The sequence below is a fragment of the Cnephaeus nilssonii genome (genome assembly GCF_951640355.1).
Source record: "Cnephaeus nilssonii genome assembly, chromosome: 4".
Taxonomy (NCBI): domain Eukaryota; kingdom Metazoa; phylum Chordata; class Mammalia; order Chiroptera; family Vespertilionidae; genus Cnephaeus; species Cnephaeus nilssonii.
Genome location: NC_137075.1, coordinates 54,129,594 through 54,153,564, shown reverse-complemented (window position 1 = coordinate 54,153,564; position 23,971 = coordinate 54,129,594). Strand labels below are relative to the sequence as shown.

General features: G+C 43.4%; 1 protein-coding gene across 1 annotated transcript in view; it reads left to right on the top strand.

Moving 5' to 3' along the window:
• The window catches only part of ONECUT1 (one cut homeobox 1), a 37,396-nt gene extending 25,799 nt beyond the window's left edge, over positions 1 to 11,597 (top strand). Inside the window, exon 2 of the mRNA XM_079769334.1 lies at positions 10,343 to 11,597. Coding sequence (XP_079625460.1) covers positions 10,343 to 10,632 — 290 coding nt within the window. The 3' untranslated portion in view covers positions 10,633 to 11,597. The remainder of the gene's footprint in view (positions 1 to 10,342) is intronic.
• The last annotated feature ends 12,374 nt before the right edge of the window (positions 11,598 to 23,971 follow it).

Sequence of the window (23,971 nt, the reverse complement as noted above, 5' to 3'; positions counted from 1 at the left end):
CTGAATTTGATGGAGCAGACATGTCCTGGCTTTAGCCTGCTCCCCACCACCTTTCCTTCTCCTTTGAGGCAGCAGTTCCTTCAGCTTCCTCCCAAAGCCGATATCCATATGGGGACAGCTGTCCATGCTCCTCTGCTGTCCTACTGAAACTGGACTCACTCCCGCCCCTTTCCCGGGCCAGCGTGAGTGAGCCGTCCCCTACACTGTCCAACCGACTTCCCTCTCAGCTTCGTGCAGCCCGCCTTCCTGGATGGGCGACTGCAGAGACGCAGGTCTGACTGACAAGCAGCCTGTGCCTGCAGGCCACCTGCTCCTGCTCTGCACACCGTGGCTGTGGGTTCCCTGGACTCCCTTCGCCTGCAGCTCCTGCCCTTTTCCCCGTCCTGCGCAAAGGTTGCACGATGCATCCACCATGCCGACATTTCCTCCAGGGCACAGTGGATTTGGAGGTCCCCCACTAACCAGCTGTGTTCCCATAGGCAAGGGACCTGCCCTCTCTTATATGGTTTCTTCATCTATAGAAAAAGAAATAACACCCATTTCTACCTCACTTGAGGGGTAGGTTTAACAGAAGAGTTTTAAGTAAAGCAAGATTCAGGGATGGGTTACTGTGCTCATTCCTGACTGTGAATGTCTGCTCTTTTCGGGTTTTGTTAGGCCTTTCGTGTGCATGCCCAGAAGAATTTCCGTCGGTGCTTTGGCTGCCCACACACTCACAGACACGAGCAAAGCAAGCATGCGGCCAGCAGGCGGTGTTGGCTTTGTCTCCTCTGCTGGCATCTCAGCCTCCAGACAATCCTCACAGAGTCTGCCTCCCGTGCAGGGGCCGCCCTCGCCATATCCATTAGTCTTGCTGGAGTTGCTTTTCAAATTGTACGTTGTGCTGTGCCCTCTGAATTGGCCACTTAATAGCTCCCTCATTCCCAAAACTATTAGGAGCCCAATCTTATAAAATTATGCCGAGTACAGCAAAATAAGTCAAGGTAGATCAGATAACATTATGACCCTGGACTCCTGGAGTCCGAGCTCTAATCCTGCAGCTGTCCTGGCCCACCCTCTGGCTCTGTGTTCCCCACAGGGTGTGGACTGGCCTGGGAGATGGGCTCAGGGGCAGACCGGCCACGCTCACTCCCACTGTTCCCCCTTTACGTCTCTTTCCACCCCTACCTGACTTACTGAAATCTGTCTTATTTGCATGCTTGCTCCTCCAGATATATTGTCCTCTAGAGTTTACTTTGAAAAGCAGCTTCAAGAGAGGGTGTTTGGGGACTCAACAGACATGCCATTCATTTGGCTCCATTTCCATCTTATTCTATCAGATACCACAGCTCCTAGATGCGTGCTGACCACTGATTGTCCCTTGTCTGGATGTGCATCCACATCCCTCCCAAAAGCCACACGTCTCCTATCCCTCCCTCGTGTAACTAACATAAGCTAGAGTTCTCTAAAGGACCTTTACAAATTATGTCTAAGAATAACTCAATTTACGAAGTCCAATTTCCTGATTATACTGCTTACTAAGCACAGAAGTCTTGTCCCCCACTCGACCTCATCTGCAGGTGCTCTGCCCCATAGGCCTCTGCGCCCTGTCCCACCCCATCTCTGCCCGCCAGGAGGGAGAGAGCGTCCGTGGTACCTGGATCATCTGACAAAAGAGGGGCGTGGACTGGAAGGGTGGCCCAGCCATCCCTAGAGTGGATAGTGCACCCCTCACACTTCAGGGGCCCGTTTAGGACACAAAACCAATAGTCCCGGGGAGTCTGTACCACCTGCTACTTCCCTTGGAGTTGGAAGTGTTTACACACATCTGGTCATATTTAGTCCAATCCCTTCATTAACAAGGAAGGAAGCTGGACTCCGTTTGGTTAAGGGGTTTAATCTAGTCATTCAGCTAATTAATGACAGAGCCCAACCCAGAGTTTCTGACAACCAGTGCAGAAGCTTCCTCCCTCAGAGACCAGGAGTGTGGGGAGTGCTCCGACCACGCCCGGACCCTCCGTGCACTTGTGGTGAGTGCACGCGGAAGCATCACCGCTCCGCTACCCCAAGGAGACAGCCGCCCTCTGAGCCACAGCTCCATCCTCTGTGAGGCAGCCAGGGCAGAGACAAACAAGTTAAAGAAATTGTCCGACAATTTTAATAAGGAAGTAGAAACTCGCCAAACATACAAATTAACTATTGTTTAATGGCTCAGAGTCCTACGTAATGGCTCAGAGTCCTGTGGGGCAGAGCACTGCTTCACTGTTTGCAGGGTCTGTTTGCGTGGACTTGTAAATTGTTTTCATCTATAAAGCTCAAAAGCTCAGAAAGCGAAAGCAACTGTGAGGAATGTGAGTTTATGTTTTATCACCGTCATGCAGATGGAGGTGGATCTGGATTCTTTGCAGGACTGGCTGATGTCCCTACAGAGCCTGTACCTGCTCTTTTTGAGAAGCCGTAAGGATGGAGAAGATGCAGTGGAAACGTAAACGTTGTGGGTATATATTTTAAAGACAGACTACAGTTACCTTGGAAATTTTTTTAAAATCCTCACCCGAGGATATGTTTATTGATTTTAGAGAGGGGACGGGAGAGAGAAACATGGATCGGTTGCCTGCTTACTGTATGTGCCTGACCAGGGGTCGAACCCGCAACCTAGGTATGTGCCCTGCTCAGGAATGGAATCCACAACCAACTGAGCCACCTGGTCAGGGCTACCTTGGAAACTTTTTAATAGACTTTGGAAACCAGGAGACACTGCAACCATGCATTCATCGACTCACAGGGCTTTCATGCCTGCAGGGGACTTAGAGCACAGCCTGTTCGTTTAAAGGGTGCCAAGAAAGAGACCAAGTGATGCATCCAAGTTCATTCCACAGGCCGGAGACAAAGCAAAGGTGCCAGCCTGCTGTGTCAATTCATTAGGTATACTTGTGCCTTGACTAAAGAAGGAAGAAAGCACCTTGCCGGTGTGGCTTGAGCATCCACCCATGCACCAAGAGGTCCCTGGTTCCATTCTCAGTCAGGGCACATTCCTGGGTTGTGTGCTTGATTCCCCACTAGGTGAAGGAGGCAGCTGATCATTGATGTTTCTATCTCTCCCTCTTCCTTCCATTCTAAAAATCAATAAAAATATATATTTTTTTTAAAAAAAAGAAGGAAAAAAGCATCAGAAAATTAATTTGCAAACAACTAGATTACTCCTCAAGGGTTCAGAGTTTTAAAAATTACTTCAACATATGTTATCTTGCTTAATGCATATTATAATCCTGTGAGGAAAGAAGGCCATTCCCTCTGTTTGCAGCTGAGTGAACTAACGCTCACAGAAGATGAAGGGCTTGCCCAATACCACTCATCTCTCAGTGCCTGGAGAGCTGGGACTTGAGCTTGTGTCTTCTGAGTCCAGGCTCATCTGAGAAGTTGTATTATAAATCTATCTGGCTTTATATAAATGTCTTCCAGGCCGATATGTCTGTGCCCACATATTCCTGGACACGTTCTTGGCAGACTTTTGTATAGCGCGATCAGCACTTTAGATGTTGTAAAGTCTTTTATGTCATTAAATTGGGGAAATGGATATAAGTTGGTTACACAAACGCTTGGCTGAGAGCTGAGTCTAGGATGTTATTGTATACCATGTTTCATAAAATGTGTTCTAAGGCCAGGCTTCTTATGCTCTATCTAGTGAAGGACTAGTTTGTTTCTAATTTCCATCTGCCCTGGACCAATAATTTTGATAATACAATAAAAAATGTATTACTAGAACAACAATCACATACTTGAATGTTGTAGTAATGTCAAACTGCCACAAAATTTTCTAATTGCTAATTCTCAGTTTTCTGTACTGATCTTGCTTCAGGTTAGTAACAGTTCCCAGACCAGCAGGGGGTCTGCCAACCTGTTCTCAGCAACGCCATTCCTGAGAGGAATTCTCTGAATAAAGAGTTCCTTAGTCAAATAAGTTTGAGAAACTTCATAAACTAGAAAGTATCCGTGCACATTAGCATATTGAAGATTCTGAGAAGTCCTACATTAAAGAAGCTTGTTTAATCATCAATTACTTAAGCCTTTCCAAAACTCACTGACCTCAAAAACTCATTGTTCATGAAATAAAATATCTTTCAACATCCTGCAGAATTCATATTTCATGAAATACCCTTGGCTCTGTCTTGCCAACTATGGATAAAGCCCAGACCCCAGGTATGCCTGAAATGAAAGCCTCTGTCATTTGCCCTCACCCTCATGTGTTTCCTTTTAAACATTTAAAATATATATATTTTTATTGATTTCAGAGAGGAAAGGAGAAGGAGACACAGACATCAATGATGAGAGAATCATTGATAGGCTGCCTGTGGCATGCCCCCCATCGGTGATAGAACCTGCAACTCGGGCATGTGCTCTGACCGAGAATCAAACAGGAATATCCTGGTTCATAGGTCAATGCTCAACCACTGAGCAACACTGGCTGGGCTCATGTGTTACCTTCTTTTTTAAATTTAAATTTTTTATTCTTTAAAGTATTACATATGTCTCCTTTTCCCCCCATTGACCTCTCCTTGTCCGCAACCACCCCCTAGCACATGCCCTCAGCCCCCTACTGTCTTTGTCCATGGGTTATGCTTGTATGCATGCATACAAGTCCTTTGGTTGATCTCTTACCCCACCACCACCACCTTCCCTCTGAGGTTTGATAGTCTGCCCGATGCTTCTGTGTCTCTGGATCTATTTTTGTTCATCAGTTTATGTTGTTCATTATATTCCACAAATGAGTGAGATCATGTGGTATTTATCTTTCTCCAACTGGCTTATTTTGCTTAGCATAAAGCTCTCCAGTTCCATCCATGCTGTTGCAAATGGTAAGAGTTCTTTCTTCTTTCTTTTTTACAGCAGCATAGTATTCCATTGTGTAGATGCACCACAGTTTTCTAATCCACTCGTCTGCTGATGGGCAATTAGGTTGTTTCCAAATCTTAGCTATTATAAATTGTGCTGCTATGAACATAGGGGTGCATATATCCTTTCTGATTGATGTTTCTAGTTTCTTGGGATATATTTCTAGAAGTGGGATTACTGGGTCAAATGGGAGTTTCATTTTTAATTTTTTTGAGGAAACTCCATACTGTTTTCCACAGTGGCTGCACCAGTCTGCATTCCCACCAGCAGTTCATGAGGGTTCCTTTTTCTCCACATCCTCTCCAGCACTTGTCATTTGTTGATTTGTTGATGATAGCCATTCTGACAGGTGTGAGATAGTACCTCATTGTTGTTTTGATTTGCATCTCTCAAATGATTAGTGACTTTGAGCATGTTTTCATATGTCCCTTAAGCTTCTGTATGTCCTCTTTTGAAAAATGTCTATTTAAGTCCTTTGCCCATTTTTGATTGGATTGTTTATCTTCCTTTTGTTAAGTTGTATGAGTTCCCTATAAATTTTGGAGATTAAATCCTTATCAGATATAACATTGGCAAATATGTTCTCCCATGCAGTGGGCTTTCTTGTTGTTTTGTTGATAGTTTCATGTGTTACCTTTATAAAAAATTCTTTATACTCTTTTGTTTATAGTGCACATAGTCATACTCTGCCATCTACCAACTTCCATGCCTACTTCTGCTTCCCACAGAGGACTTGCTACGGGTGATGTCACCCACAGAGAAGGTCACAGTAATCTGTCTGAGACAGCTCCCACCACACTTTGCCACTGCATCTTGAAAATATATTTGCTTGCCCACCTTGACGGAGGTGACTCATGATAGGTCATCTTCCTCTTCAGTATTACCTTTCACAAACAAGAGGAATCCTCTTCCTGTAAATCCAGCTCTATGGGAAATGCTTGTCTATTTTTCATCCAAACTTTATACCCACACAAAAAGTGTAACTTTTCCCTAAAACACATATTGTTGTTCCCTAAGCAGCAGTACCTCTTGTCATGTTCCACTCAAACTTCTCTCTCCCTCTCTTTCTCTCAGACTCTTCTGACGCCCAGTTGGTGCTTTCCTACCTTATAACATGTAATTTTCTATGGAAATTCCAAATCATTGCTCTCATTCATATTCTCTTAACAGTCCTAACAGCTATAGCTCTGTAAAGCTTCTAGAAGTATGATTTTATTTCTGAGGGTAATTCCTCCTAGCCTCCTTGTTGATATCATTCAGGGACTCTCAACAAGCTTTAGTCCACTCTCTATTCTACCGATATCTCTGCTTTCTTGTTCAGTGACTCCAACTTCCACACAGAGTTCTTTCCAGGTATACCACATGCATTTAGTCACAGGCACCCCCTCCGGTCCCCACATGGTGCTGAGCTCCCCTTAGATCCAGGCACTATGCCAGGAGGCCCTGGAATATAGAACAAGTCAGCCAGGCTCTCTGCGCTGGGGGAATTTTACTCCCAGGTTCTTTATATATATATATATATATATATATATATATATATATATATATATATATATTATTGATTTCAGAGAGGAAGGGAGAGGGAGAGAGAGATAGAAACATCAATGATGAGAGAGGATCATCGATGGGCTGCCTCCTGCACGCCTGCCACTGGGGATGGAGCCCACAAGCCCGGCATGTGCCCTTGACCAGAATCGAACCCAGGACCTTTCAGTCCGCAGGCTGACACTCTATCCACTGAGCCAAACCAGCTAGGGCTACTCCCAACTTCTGATATTGTAATGTCTGTAATGCTTGAGAGCTCAAGGCAGGAACTTCCAAACTGTTTGCCCAACATTAGTGTTGTGTGAGACATTAATAAACAGTCCCCACCAAAAAGAATTCTGGTTAAGAAAATTTGGGAAACAGAATTACATGTGCTAACATCTATTAGGAATTTTGAGGAGGTTTTTGTAAGTGAACTTGACCTGCAAACCGTCTTTTCAAGGAAGCCCTGTTTGAGATATTCCTCTGATGCCCTTGGAGAAATGCTGGCTCAGGAGTAGCTTCAGCCTGCTCAGTCCTTCCAAGTGCAAGGACCACATAGAAGTCATTCAAGCATACATCCTGGTTAGGTGGGAAATGGATATCTACGTGATTTCCCTTCACTCTGCCTTTTGAATGACAAGTAAACTGAGTCTGCATCCAACACTCAGTTATTTACTTTTCCCCAGGTATGTGTTGTGTATAATTTACCATCTCAGTCTATATTCCTAGCCCAGACCTCTCCCCTTAGCTACACAGCACATATAGCCTCCTGTCCTGTGCCAGCGGTCGCCAATCTTTCGGACCTCACGGACCACCAGTTGGCGACCACTGCCAGGACAACCACCTGGTGGAGATCTTTAACAAAACGTCCAGTAAGCACTTCAAATTTGTCCCACACAGAAGTGATTGCTGTCTTTGTAAAAAGTATTTCCCCATCTGCATCGCCTAATGGCCTCCTTACTACCATCCAACCAGAAACCTGGAAGGTATTCTGAATACCATCCTCTCAGCCAAGTTGTCATTAAGTCCCCTTGGATTTTCTCCCTATTATCTATTTGCTCCCTCAACTGCATTATCTAATTTGGGGTCCTCAATACAGTGGTTCTCTAATGGCTTCCATCTTAGGCTAGGTTTTCTGGGGGAAAGAGCTAGTTTTCTGCAACGTGCATGCAGGAAGGCTATTGGAGAGAGCTATAGGGAGCCACCCTGTGGGGGGTGGGGGTGGCAGATGTAAGACCAAACAGAGGGAGAAGTTGAATGTCAATGTAGTTACAAGAGTAGCCTCAATCAGTCCTACAGGGTGCTCTGGAACTGGCTACCCTTCACAGTTGTCCCAACTTGATTCAAGGGGCTGAGGTTGTATGACCTTAAACCAACACATTTCTACTCTTTTCAACCTCTACCATCCACACCAACCCTTCTTCCTCCACACCCTCACTGGATGTGGGCAGCCCCCTACCCCACCCCAGGGTGACATAACCTTTGGCCAGAATGGACCTCAACTAAGAGCAGCCAGCCACCAACTCTCCCGGAAGGTGGAAGATTGAGTGCCTTAGCTCTGAGGGGATCGGGGTGGCATACCACAGCATCCCTATCCCTAATCTTGCTGCTTTTCTACCCCCCATGACACCACTAGAGGAGTTTTACTAAACCCAAGTTTAATCACACTACACCCTTACTCGTAACCTTTCAATAGCTCCTCCTTACCTACAAGATAATTCAATTCTGATCTCTGTCTACCTGTGAAGCCTTGTCTCCCACAGCTTTCCTCCTGTGTGCACTCTTGACCCCCGAATACCAGTCTCCTAATACTTATCAATCCTTCACGGGTGCTGCTGCCCCTGCTGAGTATGAGTTTGTCCCACTTCTCTCACTAGCAAACTCCTATTCATCCTTTAGGGCCCAGTACATGCACCCACTCCTCTGTGATGCCTTCCTTAATACCCTCAAGCAGAGGTAATCTCCTGTGTACTCTTTTTCTACTCTTGCAGTTATTTGCTTATGTGACTGACCTCCTTAAGAGCAAAGCCTGTGTTACATTCACTTTTGAATGAATCAGCATGTGCATCAGTATTGTATACAGCTGTGTCTACATGGGCTGACTCAAACTAACTAGAATTTTTGGTCTAGGCAGCTGTTTTTGCAGGGACTTAATCCACTTGTCCAATGAGGGCTATAGGCCTGTGGGGGGAGGGACTCTGTTTGCGGAAATGCAGCTGGCTTGGTATATATAGCTCTATGCAGTTAATAAATACTTCCCATTGTGTTGATGCTGTTCTCTCATGTTGGGAAAGGGATGTAGCCAGTGACCTACGGGGTATGTCATGAAAGGTACCATGTGGCCTGACTTGCCCCAAAATCTATCTCTTATGACCGAAGTCTCCCCCTCATGTTCATTCTGAAATTCTGAACCAGGTCAGTGGTTCCTTCAGGGGGGTGAATGCACTCTAAGGCATGGGCGGGCTGATGCATCTGTAGAAGAGAATTCCTATGTCTCCTTATGCTTATTTTACCTCTTTAAAATTTATATTTCATATATGCTTTATAATGCACATAACATAGTATACACATGTATATATACATGCATATAACTTATAAATAAATAGTATTAGGGAGTCTACGCTCAAATCATTTTTTTACTAAGTAGCATATGGTTAAAAAAAATAATTGGATACCCCTAGATTGGACTCCAAAGACTGGAAGCTTCTTCAGCCTTCTCCCAGTAGCTTCCCAGCTGATCTAATTGCTGAGCTAATGTGTGCTAATGAGCACTTAAGGTCTTAGGGCAGTGGTCCTCAACCTTTCTAATGCCGCGATCCTTTAATACAGTTCCTCATGTTGTGGTGACCCCCAACCATAAAATTATTTTCATTGCTACTTCATAACTGTAATTTTGCTACTGTTATGAATCGTAATGTAAATACCTGTGTTTTCCAATGGTCTTATGTTCTACAGCAGCGGTTCTCAACCTGTGGGTCGCGACCCACAGGTTGAGAACCACTAGCAGGGTCGCCTAAGACCATCGGGAAACACAGATATTTACATTACGATTCATAACAGTAGCAAAATTACAGTTATGAAGTAACAACGAAAATAACTTTATGGTTGGGGGTCACCACAACATGAGGAACTGTATTAAAGGGTCGCGGCACTAGAAAGGTTGAGAACCACTGTCTTAGGGGAACTCTGCAATCCGGGATCTGGAGCAGTTAGGAACGAAAGGTAGGGGCAGGCAGAGGAGCAGGGCTACCTGGGGAGAGCACAGAGGTTGCATCTAGTCAGAGATGGTGAGCCATCTCGTAAGGAATTGAGAACCTAGACTACAAAGAGCCAGGAGGTGGAGCGGGAGACAGCACTCGGCCGGGCAGCCAACTGCAGGGTTGAGGGGATATGAAAGGACAACAGTCCCTACCTCCACGAGGAAGATGCCCACCTGGCTGTCACTGCGGCTGGAGCTCATATCATTGTATAGCGAGCCACATTGCCTTTAAAATTATTCACAGTGTGGGTATACATTTTTTGGGAACACCCTATATACTATTTCCTACAACCTTACCACAGCCCAAACAGGTAGGTATTCTTATATCCATTTTGCAGATGGTGATAAAAAAATTCAAACAATAAGTTTGTTTAGTCCAAACCCTATATTCTCCAGATGAGGACTGTGAGGCCCAGGTAGGGTTAACTGATTTACCACAGAAAAAATGCAGATACTGTCAAAGCCTCAAAGCCAGGACTCTGCGCAGGACTGCCAGAACTCCACCTCCTCCTAATTCTCCATCATTTTGTTACACTTCCCTGCCAGCACACCATGGTGCTAAAATCAGAGGTCAGCAGGCAGAAAGCAGGCGTGTGGAGTGGCTAACACATCTTCTTGGCTGTGCCTTTCCACTCCGGATCTTCCCAGGCAGTGTGTTCTAACGGCCTCTGTGTTTCTTTGCAGCGTGCAAAAGAAAAGAGCAAGAGCACGGGAAGGATAGAGGCAACACCCCCAAAAAGCCCAGGCTGGTCTTCACAGACGTCCAGCGTCGAACTCTACATGCAATATTCAAGGAAAACAAGCGTCCATCCAAAGAATTGCAGATCACCATTTCCCAGCAGCTGGGGTTGGAGCTGAGCACCGTCAGCAACTTCTTCATGAACGCCCGGAGGAGGAGCCTGGACAAATGGCAGGACGAGGGCAGCTCCAATTCAGGCAACTCATCTTCATCAAGCACTTGTACCAAAGCATGAAGGAATAACCACAAACTAAAACCTCGGTGGAAAAGCTTTAAATAAAAGAAATTTTTAAAAGACCAGGACCTCAACATAGCAGGTTTATACTTAGAAATATTTGAAGAAGGAAAAAAAAAAAGTGTTATTTATAGTCCAAAGAAACCAAAGACTTAGTTCACCTGCATTCTGACTTTGTTCGGAGACACACACTTCAGCGGGGCGACGACTTGGCAAGAAAAGTTATGAGCAGGAAAACACCACTGGATCTCACACCTTCGATCCATGATCCTTCTCGCTGTGCTTGGCTGTTTCGTGGTTTGGAGCAGTGATTTTGAGCCATTGAGTGGACATCTTTTAAGATCAGACTTTCTCATCTGTTCCAACTGCGCCACGAAGGTGTATGGTGTCTCAGTACTGCGTGTGGGTGCGTGTACACACACACACACACACACACCACCACCACCACCACCACCACCACCACCACCAGTGGTCAGGGACGTAGGCAGGGCGGGCCTTCAGGAAGGGTTGTACTGTAGGAGAGCAACCATCAGTGTGGGGTTGTCTGAGTTCATTGGATTAGGATGTGATGTCGCTCATCTAGCCTATTGTTTGAACCTGCCAGGCCTGCAACCTAAATGCAGATTCAAACCCAGCAAAGAAAATTTGAATGACACCTAAACTCGTGCATTCTCTTTGTTTGTTAAGGAATGTTCAGATATTTTTTAAGAAATGAAATAAGAGTTCATCCATTAAAAAAAAAAATCACCTAGGTACCAAAGAACACACTGAATATTATAGTGCAGGTATTTTATTGCAATGATTTTAATAACCAAAGCTATTTTTACACAAGATACTATGTAAAGTTATACATAAGAACTGATCTAGCTGTAATACACATGCCACGTAAAATCATGACTATTATTTATGACTCTTGAAGCATTTGAAATATTTGTTTTCAGAACTGGCAAGAAAGAATGTCGCTTCAGGGAAGCAATTGCTACCATAACAGAGAGGTCGATGCAGTATGCATGTACGCCCAGGTGGCACACTCCCTTCCGGACCCATAAATGTCACTTAGGTAGACATATGACATGAGTCCAGAATCTGTTTAGAGCTGGGAAAACCTGGGGATGCTGCCAAAATAGGATCCCATTTGTAAACTAGAAAACTAAGTTTACACAGGGCAGGTAACTAAATTTGAAACTTTGTTTAAAGTAATGCTTTTCAGTAAAAAGACCATGGAACTAAAGGACTCCATACTTAGATTGATTTGACAAATTTGCTTCATGCCTTTGACACCAAATACCTTTTAAAAACACAAACACTCAAAGGGAGCTGACCAACTTTATTATTAAAATGAACTATCTAATATTTGAATAATCCTAAAAATATAATCAAACTTATTTTATTGCTAATCCCATGACATTTTATGACTTGGACATGAATAAAAATAGCAGGTCCAACCAAGAAATGGTGGGACATAGAAAAAGCCAGAGTTCTACAGGTCTTCAGCTGTTTACTTCATTCAGCATAGCCTCTGGAGCGCACCACATTCTTTCCTGCTGCTGCATTAAGCTGGAAATTTTATAACATAGATTCCACTCTCTAACAGGGACATATAAAACTAGACCTGAACCTCCAAATGTAAACATTTAAATTCCTGTTTTCCCAAATCACTTAACCAGGCCTATAGAAATCAAGGCAAAAAGGAAAAAATAAAACAAAAACGAAAGGTAATACAGTTGTACTAGTAGTACCCAAGTGAATCATTTGATTCCTCCCGCCCCCCAAAATTCTCTCTGAAGTCCATTGAATTATCACTCATATAAGTGGATGTCTTTTGTACTATTGGGTAAAGAACTGCATAGTCTTGGTTAATTAGCACATCTAACTAGAAATATAAAATTAAACGTTATCTCAACAATAAGTTGTTTATTGAGAGTCATTAAAATGCTTTAAAAAATTAAACCATCTTGTCTAGGTCTAGAAGAGGCAGGCACCTGGAGAGAGGAGGCCACACCAGCCTGTCTCCTCCATGTCTGCTGGAGGAGGAAAGGAAGCCGGCACACATACTCCCCCTTTCATGAAAGAACGCATTTGCCTTGACACATGTTGTCTATTTTCTTTCTCTCACCCCAAATTCCAGCTTAAAAATGTCCCTTCTAAACATGGCACAATTACAATTCAGCTATTAAAAGATACCATTTAAATGGCCACCCTCCAAGATTTGCTAAAAATTTAATCTTGTCAATGACATAAACTAAAAGGAAAAAACTGATTAACGTTTTCTCTTTCCATGAATAGAGGGGACCATGGGTACAGCTACATAATCTAATTTAGGAGGGAGGAAAGCCTTATTTATTTAAAACATGAGAATGTTAAAAAGCAGGGCAGTTCAAGCTGTGTCTACACCCAATCTTACCAAAGTCAATGCCCCAGGAAAAACAAAAGTAGAATTCAGATGACCACTTTTTTTTTTTTTTTTTTGCTTTGATTTTACTACATGACCTTGCCCAGTTAATCTAACTGCATTTTAAGGTTTCAACCAATTCTTTTGGTACTGTGTAGACACAGTCTCAAAGAATATTACTACATTTTTAATATTCTCACCATGCTTTTTTGAAAAATAACCAGTGATTCTATTTGCTAACACCAAAGATAATTTTCATACCAGCATTGAATGTGCACCCATTATGCAATTTCAGGGCCTAGAGATATATTTTCTCACAAACAGATGCACAAATCCAAGCCTGAAAAGAAATGTTTTTACTTGACTGTTTAAGCATCTTCACAACCTCTGCTTCTGAGAAATCACAATGGACAAACTCAGCTTCTCACAGCAATACACTTATCCCATCAAGTATGGCTGGTTCTGTTCTGCTTCTGACTTGTCACAGAGAGAGGGAATGCTTCCGTTCCTGTCTCACTAATTTACGGCTCAGGTTCTAAACCCAACATAACCAAGCAGGTCACGTGCTTTTGTTCACCCATCATTTCCCAGTCCATGAACAAAATTCACCTAAAACCTCACTCTTTTGTTTGTATATATATTTATTCCAAAACTGCACTTCAAATAACACATTTTGGGGGGTTTTCACAGAATGGAAATTAGACTGGTTTTGGCCAAAAATCATTTATGTCCTCTCATGACCAAACGCTTCCCTGAAAGGGAGCCAAGAGAAAGAGTGGGAGGTCTGGACACCCCAAAAGCCCAGACTTCGGTAAATGTTCAGGTAAAAGAATTCTGGGTGCCAAGAACTGAGTGTTCCGGTCCCTGGATGCAGCTGGAATAGGACCCCAAAACCAAAGAAAATGTGTGGGGAAGTTCTAACTGAACATGTCACTCACTCTGCCTCCTTCCCTCAAAAAACCATAATTAATTTTCCAGGAACAAAAGTAAAAGCACTATGCTATGTTTGGACTCATGCCCCGCCGCTTCCCACCCCCCACCCCCCCCACACACACGCATCTTTGCAGGTTAAATGCAAACTTTACTATACCAAAGAGTCCTAGGACATTTTCACATGAGCTATAAAGGCATTTTCCCTCAAAAAGATCCTCCCTTCTTTGTACATAAAGGATGAAAACTATGCATTTAGCAAACAAAGAGAAAGCACTTCTCCCTTTCCTATCTAGCTGTTTAGGGTGCATTCAAACACCAGAGGCCGTTTTGAGATGCGATTGGCCTTCTGGATTATTCTTGTGGTGTGGTTAGCTTTACAGTGCATTGGGTAACTATTTCCTAAATAGGAAGGACAAAGAAGCAGAAGGTAAGAAATAGCTACTTCCACGTGTAAAAAAAGAAAAAAAAAAAAAAAGAAAAGAAAAAAGAAAAAAAGAAAAAAAAAGTGTAAAGATCTACTATTTATAGTGTGAACCAAAGACGCTACCTCACTCGATTTCCATTGGTGATTTTAATCACATTGATATGATACCAAAGAATACCAAAGATATTTTCATGCACGGCCTCCGTCTGCAGAGGGAACTCCACCCCGACCCTTCTCCCACCTCCTCGCCCCTCCTCACTCTTCACTCAGTGTGTAAACTTGTCTTCATTCTTAATAATAATGATACCACAACAACGACAACATTAGGAAATACTACTCTTACGACTGCTAGTTCTACTTGTAAATCTCTAGGCAAACATGTTGCAAACTTTGTAAACTCCTAGGACGAGTGCCTTGCTTGAACCAAAGTGTTAAACCGCTGTTGACCTCTCTCACCTTATACTCTTTGAATACCTCAGCCTCTTAGAAAGGCCACTAATGGAAAGAAAAGGAAAAAAAAAAGGAATAATTATTCACCGTGGTGCTTTTTCCGTGCAACCATGCAATGAAACTTTCTTTGATACCAAAGGATGACTTTTCCCCCCAATTTCTTGCTGAGAAACCAAAGCTCCTCCTCCTCATTCCCTCTTGAGGTCCCCCCACCTCACCGAGTCCCTTCACCAGGCAGGCCGTGCATCACTTTTACCAATTGCTCCAAATACCTCATAGTAATAAAGTTTTAGGGTTACGTTGTATAGAGAGTCTATGTGATAAGGCAGAACTTACTAGTTTGATAATTGTTAAGGTTACTTTGAAAAAAAAAACAAACACCTTTATAATTCTTATTTATTTTGTAGTTTGTATGTTTGGGATGTCCGCCCCCTCCTTGCTTCGGTTTGGGGTTGATTTTCTTGGCAGAACTGCTCTGTTGCTCAAGGAAGACTTAATTTCTGGATATGTTCCCCCACGTGGGTTAAGGGTTGTGTAAAAAAATGCAAGAATGGAATAAGAAATGCTTTTCATTTTGATGGTTACTTAGAAAGTTTTGTGTTTCGGAGTAAAATTTGTTTCCACAGGGTAAAAAATATATATATATAGATATATATATAATCTCTTTTTTTGTGAAACTGGTTTCTATTTTCTCTATAATGTGCTGTGATTTTTTTAATTTAAGTACATTTTATATGAGCTTATTTAATCACTGCTTTAATTTATGACTGTGTAGTTTTAAAATGTATATAGTAGAATCCAACCGGCCAAAGCTTTGTGTTACAATCTTTTTGTTCTTGATGCTAAGATGAGCTGAAGGCAAGAGCTTCTCTTCACTGCAGGGTGTAGCTTTAGCTTTTCTTAGCAGGCACTTCAATGTGTGTTGTGAACACTGCCAGGTCCCCCCTCAGAAAACCTGTACATGCCAAAGTGAGTGTTTCAAGGTAGTCCTGTTTGTCACTTAGAAAGAAGAAAGGCATTATTCGTGATCCTCCTTTAACTTATTAAATTTTTTTAAAAGAAAAGATTACCTTGCAGGTTAGACCTGAAATTCCAAAGAATTTAAGACTTGTTTAATGTTCCAAAGCACTGGCATTTGTGAGATACTTTGCTACTTTTTTTTTTTTTTTTTTTTTTTTTTTTTGCCATTCGCACGGGTCTGAGAAGTATAGTATACAAACTCAAAGAGACAAGCTAACTTGAATTTGGAAATCCTCTTCAGTTTCACCAAGTTTCTGAATGGCTTCAAGGCAGGGGCCGGGCATGAACACCTGTTCCTTTGGCAGAGCTGAGAGGAGTATACAATGGCTTCACGCCCTTACAGAGAAAGTCCAGGCTGAGGCCCTGACTCATGAAAGAAGCAAAACATGATTGCTCGGCCCCAATTACTAGTCCAGTTTAAGGGAAATGTGTCACAGTTACATATTCCAAGCCCTCATCTGTTTCTTGGAATCTGCTACTCCCAATTCCTAACCAATTCTCCTCAAGTGTCAGAGTCCCCCGGCGAATGTACCCAGGCCTACTTGAGTTTGTCTCTTCTCACTCTTCATCTTGCCACTAGTTTTGGTTTCCACACACTAGAGGCGGCCCCTGCCTCGGGCCCCTTCGCCCAGGCTGTTCAGATACTTGGCCCCGATTTAATTTAGATCAGCACACGCAGACTTCTCAGCCAATTCGTGGCATCCTCAGCAGACCCAGTGCCCACCCGCTATTTTGCTGAAGTAAGTTGCTTCAGCTACATGGCACACATCCATAGATGTAAATACTTTTCCTCTCAATACAAGAAATGTACATCCTTTTCTTTTGCAGGGGTGTTTGGGGTGGGGAAGGAAAGGGAGGGCTTAGATTTTGGGTCAAATGTTACACTTTCTTACAAGCATTTTTGTACTCGTTATGTATTTTAATAGGGCAATACGTCTGCTCTGAGTCGCAGGATCATTCAGTGCTCTGTTGGTCAGCATTGACTAATCATGTGTTTTTCATGCAAACACGGTGCAGTGAGTTACAGAAAGCCAGGAGAGTGGTGGCGGGAGAAGACTTGGACCCTCAGCGGTGAAACGCTGAACAGAGTGGTATGCACAAGGCCATGTTTCCTGTTTCTGTGTTAGTCTCGATTTTTTTGGTGGATGTTCTGCATTTATTACATAATCATTGTGGGCTCATTTTAGATATGCCTTTGGAACCACGTGATGAGTATTTTTTAACAAAATAAACTTTAAAACATTGTCTTCCACTTGCTTCGGTGATCGTCTTCATATCTCCCTGTGTTTCCTCATCCCTTCTGAAGTCAGGACACCTGCTACTCCCTTAGGTCCTCCCTTCCCGCTCTTCTCTTTTCAATACACCTTTGACTTCAGCTATTGTTTGAGTGTGACTCATTTTCCCTGTTCAAGTTAGCTTGATGGTTTATTATGTAAGGAGGGTGCCTAAGACAATCATCAGGTAAAAAAATATATATAAATAAATGGGGGCGGGGGGGAAAAAAAAGGTCAATAGAGTAGAAAATCTTCCAAGAGCAGAGGGAGTTCTTCCTTAGCAATGGGGAGGGAGGGAGGGAGAAAAAGTAAATAAATCATTAAATTAATTTAACAACCTAACCATGAGGGGCTTAGATTTTTGATAAAAAAACAAATGTTGCTGTCATTTTCTTTGTCAGTTAGAAAGCAGTGGTAGTTTCTACGTTGCATCTACATTTCAGATGAAATGATTATTGTACCCAGATATGGTTGTTTGCTAATATTTTGTCTCTCTCTTTCTCTCTGTCCAATGCTTCTTCTGTATTTTTGTGTGTAGCAACAAAAGGTGTAATGCATTAGGCGTTATTCTGGTTTGTTTATGAGTATTTCCTGTACTGCATTAAGGTTCCTTTTTTTTTTTTTTTAAGCTTCGCTACTGTTCTCCCTTTATGCCGTGCAATATCATCTGCTGTGTTTGCTAAGCAAAAAAAAGAGAAAAAAAAAAAAGAAAAAAAAAGCAAGTGATGATGCCATCATGCTTTTCAGTGTTAAAATGTTTCAGCATTTATGTAGTCACCAAAATGTAGTAAATAAAATGTTGGATTTTCCAGCACTTTAAATTTAGACAATTCTTGTCTTCTTTTGTTTCATTCTCTTTGTAAACCTCAGGAGTGACTAATGGACTTTCTTTGGAGGAAGGGTGAAGCTGAGAGGGCAACATGCTTGCAAACTAAAGCCAGGGCCATGTTTTAAAGAGATAATACTAGTAACTGCCTGGCCAGCATGGCTCAGTAGTTGAGCATCTACCTATGAACCAGGAGGTCACAGTTTGATTCCCGGTTGGGGCACATGCCTGGGTTGCAGGCTCGATCCCCAGTGTGGGGCGTGCAGGAGGTGGCTGATCAATGATTCTCTCTCATCATTGATGTTTCTCTCTCTCCCTCTCTTTTCCTCTCTGAAATCAATAAAAATATTTTTAAAGAAATAAAATAATGATTAACTAAGTCGGGGGGGGGGGGAGGAGAAGGAGGTGTTCTCTAGTGGAACTGGAGGAAGTTTTTAAATGGAAATGTGGTGTTCTATTTGTAGATGTTAGCCATTTATATTAACCTGATTGACTCTCAGAAGAAAGAAAATTATTAGAGAAGATAACCTTAAGAAGTCCCCTCCAGTAAAATAATGGTTTGTGTGTTGGGGGCGGGTGTCTGTCTGTCAGTCTGCCTTAGGCAATGGGGTGTTGGGGGTGTTACAGGCAACCAGCACACCGGGAAAGGTGTTATCAGACAGCCCCCTGCCTGAGTCAGAGGGAGAGAGCTGTCCCTTCCTCGGTTCTTGTCTTCTCCTATGAATGAATTCAAATGAGTGACTCCAGAGGATTGCGTTGTGATAAAGTGAATTTATTAAAAAGTAAAGCATGTTATAGAGCATTGGCCTGTGCATCAAAGGGTGGTGGGTTCAATTCCGGGTCAAGGGCACGTACCTGGGTTGCAGGTTCCATCCCCATCCTGGTTGGGGCTCATGCGCATTGATCTATGAACCAAGAGGTCAGGGTTTGATTCCTGGTCGGGGCACATGCTCAGGTTGTGGACTCGATCCCCAGTGTGGGACATTCAGGAGGCAGCTGATCAATGATTCTCTCTCATCATTGATGTTTCTATCTCTCACTCCCTCTCCCTTTCTCTCTGAAATCAATAAAAAAATATTTTTAAGAAATAAAAATATATTTTAATAAAGGAAGTAAAGCATACAAATTTATTAAAGAAGCAAGGCAAACAAATCTATCATCTGGCATAAAGCATGGATCTGCTCACTAACTAATCGGAGGAGCAAGTGGGGTGGGGAGTTTCTATCTTATATACTTTTCTGTCTATAGATTTTTAAATTCCTCTGCTGAATATCTTGGTACAGATTAATTTTCAAGGTCCCCCTTTTACTTTGTTGCGGCCTTCCCAGAATTTGTGAGAAGCACCTGGCAATTTTATCTTGCCACACCCCGAGACTGCTGGCTTTTCTGTTTAGGGAGTGAAATAAAACTGCCCTTTTTTCCTTTCCTCTCCCCCGCCTGTTTTCCTGCATTCTCTCCTTAACAAGGCTTTTCTAACCATTTGTTTTCAAGTGTCCTTGGTTTGGGGAAGATAATGGCTTGGTATTACAAACCAGCTGCAAGCTGTCCAAACTGCTTGGCTTTGTTTAATTTTCTTGTCTCCCTTTCCCTATTCCTCCTGCCCTGGAATTTTTCTAGCTTCTTGCTATCCTGTAATAGGGGGGGCTGGGAAATTAGATCTTCTTCTATTTAGTAGAGGGCAGTGATTGATCAAGAGACCTGGTTTAAGGAAGAGAGAAACAAGGTTTGGAATTCCTGATGTGCTGATTGCTAGCTGTGTAACCTACCAGAGGGTTATTCAGTTCTGCCCCAAGGAGGATTAATACCAACGTTATTTTAATAGTGCATAGACACCTCGCTCCTCTATAGTTCTGTTCTCTCCGGATATGGTCAGTTTATGTGTCAACCTGGCTAGTTTCTAGTTCCCAGTTATTCAACCGAACACTAATCTAGGTGTTGTGATGGTATTCTGTGCATGTTATTATTGTTCATAATTAGTTGACTTTAAGTAAAGGAGATTATCCCACACAGGTGCATAAAGATGTTCCGATTCCCAGAAATATGTTAGAGCTCATCAAAGTTCTTTATGGGCATCTCATTCCCAGCTTTGCCTTTTAAGATTTATAGTGAGTTTCTTGTTTCCCCCAACCTTGGCCAGGGTCTCAGGCAGCTGCAGATTAGGCAATTGTTACTGATTGTTCTTGTCCAGAGACAAGGTTTTGGGAATCCAGCAAGCTCCGAGTTAGGTTAAATTTAAAAAAAAAAAAAAAAAGGCACTGTAAATGGAGGTTTTGAGGGAACCTCCAGATGGATCAAATAATAATTCTGAGCCCTAGCCAGTAGCCCAGTGGTTAGTGTGTCAGCCCATGGACTGAAGGGTCTCGGGTTCAATTCCTGTCAACGGCACATACCTCGGTTGCAGGCTCAGTACCGGGCCATGGTCAGGGTGTGTGTGGGAGGCAACCAATCAGATGTGTCTCTCTCACACTGATGTTTCTCTCTGTCTCTCCCCCTCCCTTTCACTCTCTCTAAAAAAATAAATAAATAATTCTGAGAACAGTGTTTAGGGAGAACTCCAATCCCATCTATTGGTTTTCACTCTGATTCTAGGGCTGTTCCTTTTCAAGGCTACCGCAGAACCAAGAGGGGGACACAGCTGGGACGAGCACCGATGAAAATAACACAAAGCTAACGCTACTCACTAAGATTCAGCTATTTTTTCTTAACTAAACATTCCTCAGAATGTTGCAAGCCTGTGGTTAATTCCAGAGTTCTGCAAAAGTTGGTTTTGATGATTTTGCCCATGTTGCCATTGCTTTTATGTAGGAGTGGCTTTTTGGAGGTCCTTTCTCTGCCATTCCCCCACTGCCCCCCCTCGCCCCCCGCCCTAAAGGTGAAGCTGCAGAGCTGAGGGCCAGGAGCCCTCTCAGGAAGGCAGCCACAACCACACGGCAGTGCTAACAACCTTTAGAAAGCCTAGGTTTTTTCCAGCCTTTGTAACATCTCCGCGGTTATTTTTATCATGCCAAGTCTGTTTCTCCACAGGGTAAAATAGGTCCTGAGGGCCTGGACTGGGTACAGTGAACTGTGATCAGGGAAGAGGGTTCACGTGCCCTCTTCTGAGTTCACACATTGAGAACATCCTGGGATGTTATCTGAGATTCCTGAGAAAGCCAACCAACATTTCCACTCTGCAATTGTCTTTAGGTCAGTTCACTGGAGATGTAAAATAGATAGTTGCAAACATAAAACAGGAAGACGCAGTGATGGGCAGATATTTTGTAAGGAATAATCTCAGAGGGTATGTGCTGTGGAATATAATGAACAAAATAAACTGATGAACAAAAGAGATCCAGAGACATAGAAGCATAGAACAGACTTCGGAATCTCAGAGGGAAGGCAGGGGAGGTGGGTGGGTGGGAAGAGATCAACCAAAGAACTTGTATGAATATATGCATAACCCATGGACACAGACAATAGGGTGGTGAAGGCCTGGGGTGGGGGGTGAGGGCAGAGTAGAAGGGGTCAATGGGGGAAATAGAGGGACATATGTAATACTTTCAACAATAAAGATTTAATTAAAAAGAAAAAAGAAACAACAGACACAAAATGGAATCCCTTTTGTTAAATCCTACCAAGACTTAATCCCTAACCTCTTTGCAGTTTCAGCCTCTCCCAGGAGTGGAATTTTAAGCCAATCAGTCTAGAGTTTCCTGGTCAGTACTAGCAAGGTAATCTGCCTGATAATACCCCCTGCACTCCCCTTAGGAAAGCTGTCCTTGCCTGAAATAATCCACTCATCCTAAAATGCAAGGTTGGTTTAACATCTGAATGTCATTTAATGTAAAATACCATGTTAATACAACAAGGAACAAAATCCACATTATCATCATAAAAGATGTAGAAAAAGCATTTGACAAAGTTCAGTGTTTTTCACGATAAAAACTCAACAAACCAGAAATAAAAGGGAACTTCCTCAACTTGATAAAAACACATCTATGAAAAGTCCACAGTTAAAAAGGGGACATACGTAATACTTCCAACATTAAAGATTTAAAGAATAAAGTTCAGAGCTAACATCATACTTAATGGCCAAAGGCTGCTTTCCCCCTAAAACTGGGGACAAGTCCAGTATCACCACTTCTATTCAAAATTGCACTGCAAGTTCTATCCAGGACTATTAGGTAAGAAAAAGAAATAAAAAGTCATCCAGACTGGAAAGGAAGAAGTAAAACCATCTCTATTCACAGATGGCATGATCTTGTATATAGAAAATTCTGAGGGATCTACGAAAAACTAAGAAATTCAGCAATGTTGGAGGACACAAGATCATTATTCAAAAATCAAGTATATTTCTATATACTAGCAATGAACAATCTGAAAAAAAGAGAGAAAGAAAAAAAATTCTGCCCTGGGTTGGAGCATCATCCGGTACACCAGAAAATGGCAAGTTTGATTCCCAGTCAGGGCATGTACCCAGGTTGCAGGTCCCATCCTCAGTCAGGGTGCATGCGGGAGGCAACTGATCAATGTTTCCTCTTTCTCTTTTTTTTTTTTAAAAAAAAAAGAGAAAGAGGAAAACTTTCATTCACATTAGCATCAAAGAGAATAAAATAGGAATAAATTTAACAAGAGAAGTGGAAGATTTGTACAGTGAAAACTCTAACACATTATTGTGTTGTAGGCGGTGAGAATGATACCAGGTGTTAGACCCATGGGGTCAGACCAGACCTGGGTTCAGCAACCTCAGGACTTGAGTTCCGGCCTGGAAAGAATTCCCCAAGACTCAAACTGGAAGAGAACATCCTAATATATAAAAACCCAGGGTCTGTAACATCCAAAACCACCAAAGGCTCAACCAACTGGAAGTCAGTGCTGGGTTGCCGTGGTGACCCAGCACTGACTGCCACCACTGCGGGCGCCCCAACCCAGCACTGACTGCTGATCAGGCCTGAAGAGAGGCCTGGAGAGAGAAGTAGGGTCTGATCTGTAGCCTTGTGGCAGCTGTTGATCAGCACTTGCCTCTCTCTTTTGCTCAGGGCCTGGCCAGCAGCGGCGCCTCTCTTTCTCTTGGGCCTCCCTGGGGCTGCTGATCAGCTCCGCCTCTCTGATCAGGCCCATTGATAGGCCCAGAGACGCTGACTGGCATAGAAACCGACCAATCAGAACCAAATATGGGTGAACTGCGAAGGCAGAACCTAAGGTAGGGGCTGAGGAGGGGTTTTAAGGGCAACAGCTATTTGGTGTGAGGTGTAAGAAAGCAGTTCATTTTTTTAATGACCAGTTTGGCAGTATAGTGTATATGGCTGGCTATCAGTCCAGATATAGGGATTATGTATTTTTGTCTGCCAAGAGCATCTCCTCCTGCTGAACAAGGCTTTTCCCCCTCATTTAAGCAATCCTATCCTATATAATCTTATCTATACTAATAAAAGGGTAATATGCTAATTAGACCGGGTCGACTGGCCATCTTCTGGACGTCCGACTTCCTTCCGGACAAAGCCATGGTGGTGGGGGCCGAGGCAGAGGCTGTTAGGGGCAATCAGGCTGGCAGAGGATGGCAGTTTGGGGCAAGATCAGGCCAGCAGGGGAGGGCAGTTAGGGGCTATCAGGCAGGTAGAGGCAGTTAAGGGCAATCAGGCCGGAGGGGAGAGCAGTTGGGGGCAAGATCAGGCCGGCAGGGGAGGGCAGTTAGGGGTGACCAGGCCTGCAGGGGAGGGCAGTTGGAAGCGACCAGGCCTGCAGGGGAGGGCAGTTGCAGGGGACCAGGCCGGCAGGGGAGGGCAGTTAGTGGTGACCGGGCTGGCAGGGGAGAGCAGTTGGGGGGGGGGGGGACTAGGCCTGGAGGGGAGGGCAGTTAGGGGCAATTGGGCTGGCAGGGGAGCAGTTAGGGGCAATCGGGATGGCAGGGGAGTGGTTAGGGGGTGATCAGGCTGGCAGGCAGAAGCAGTTAGGGGCAATCAGGCAGGCTGGCAGGTGAGCAGTTGGGAGCCAGCAGTCCTGGATTGTGAGAGGGATGTCTGACTGCCCATTTAAGCCTG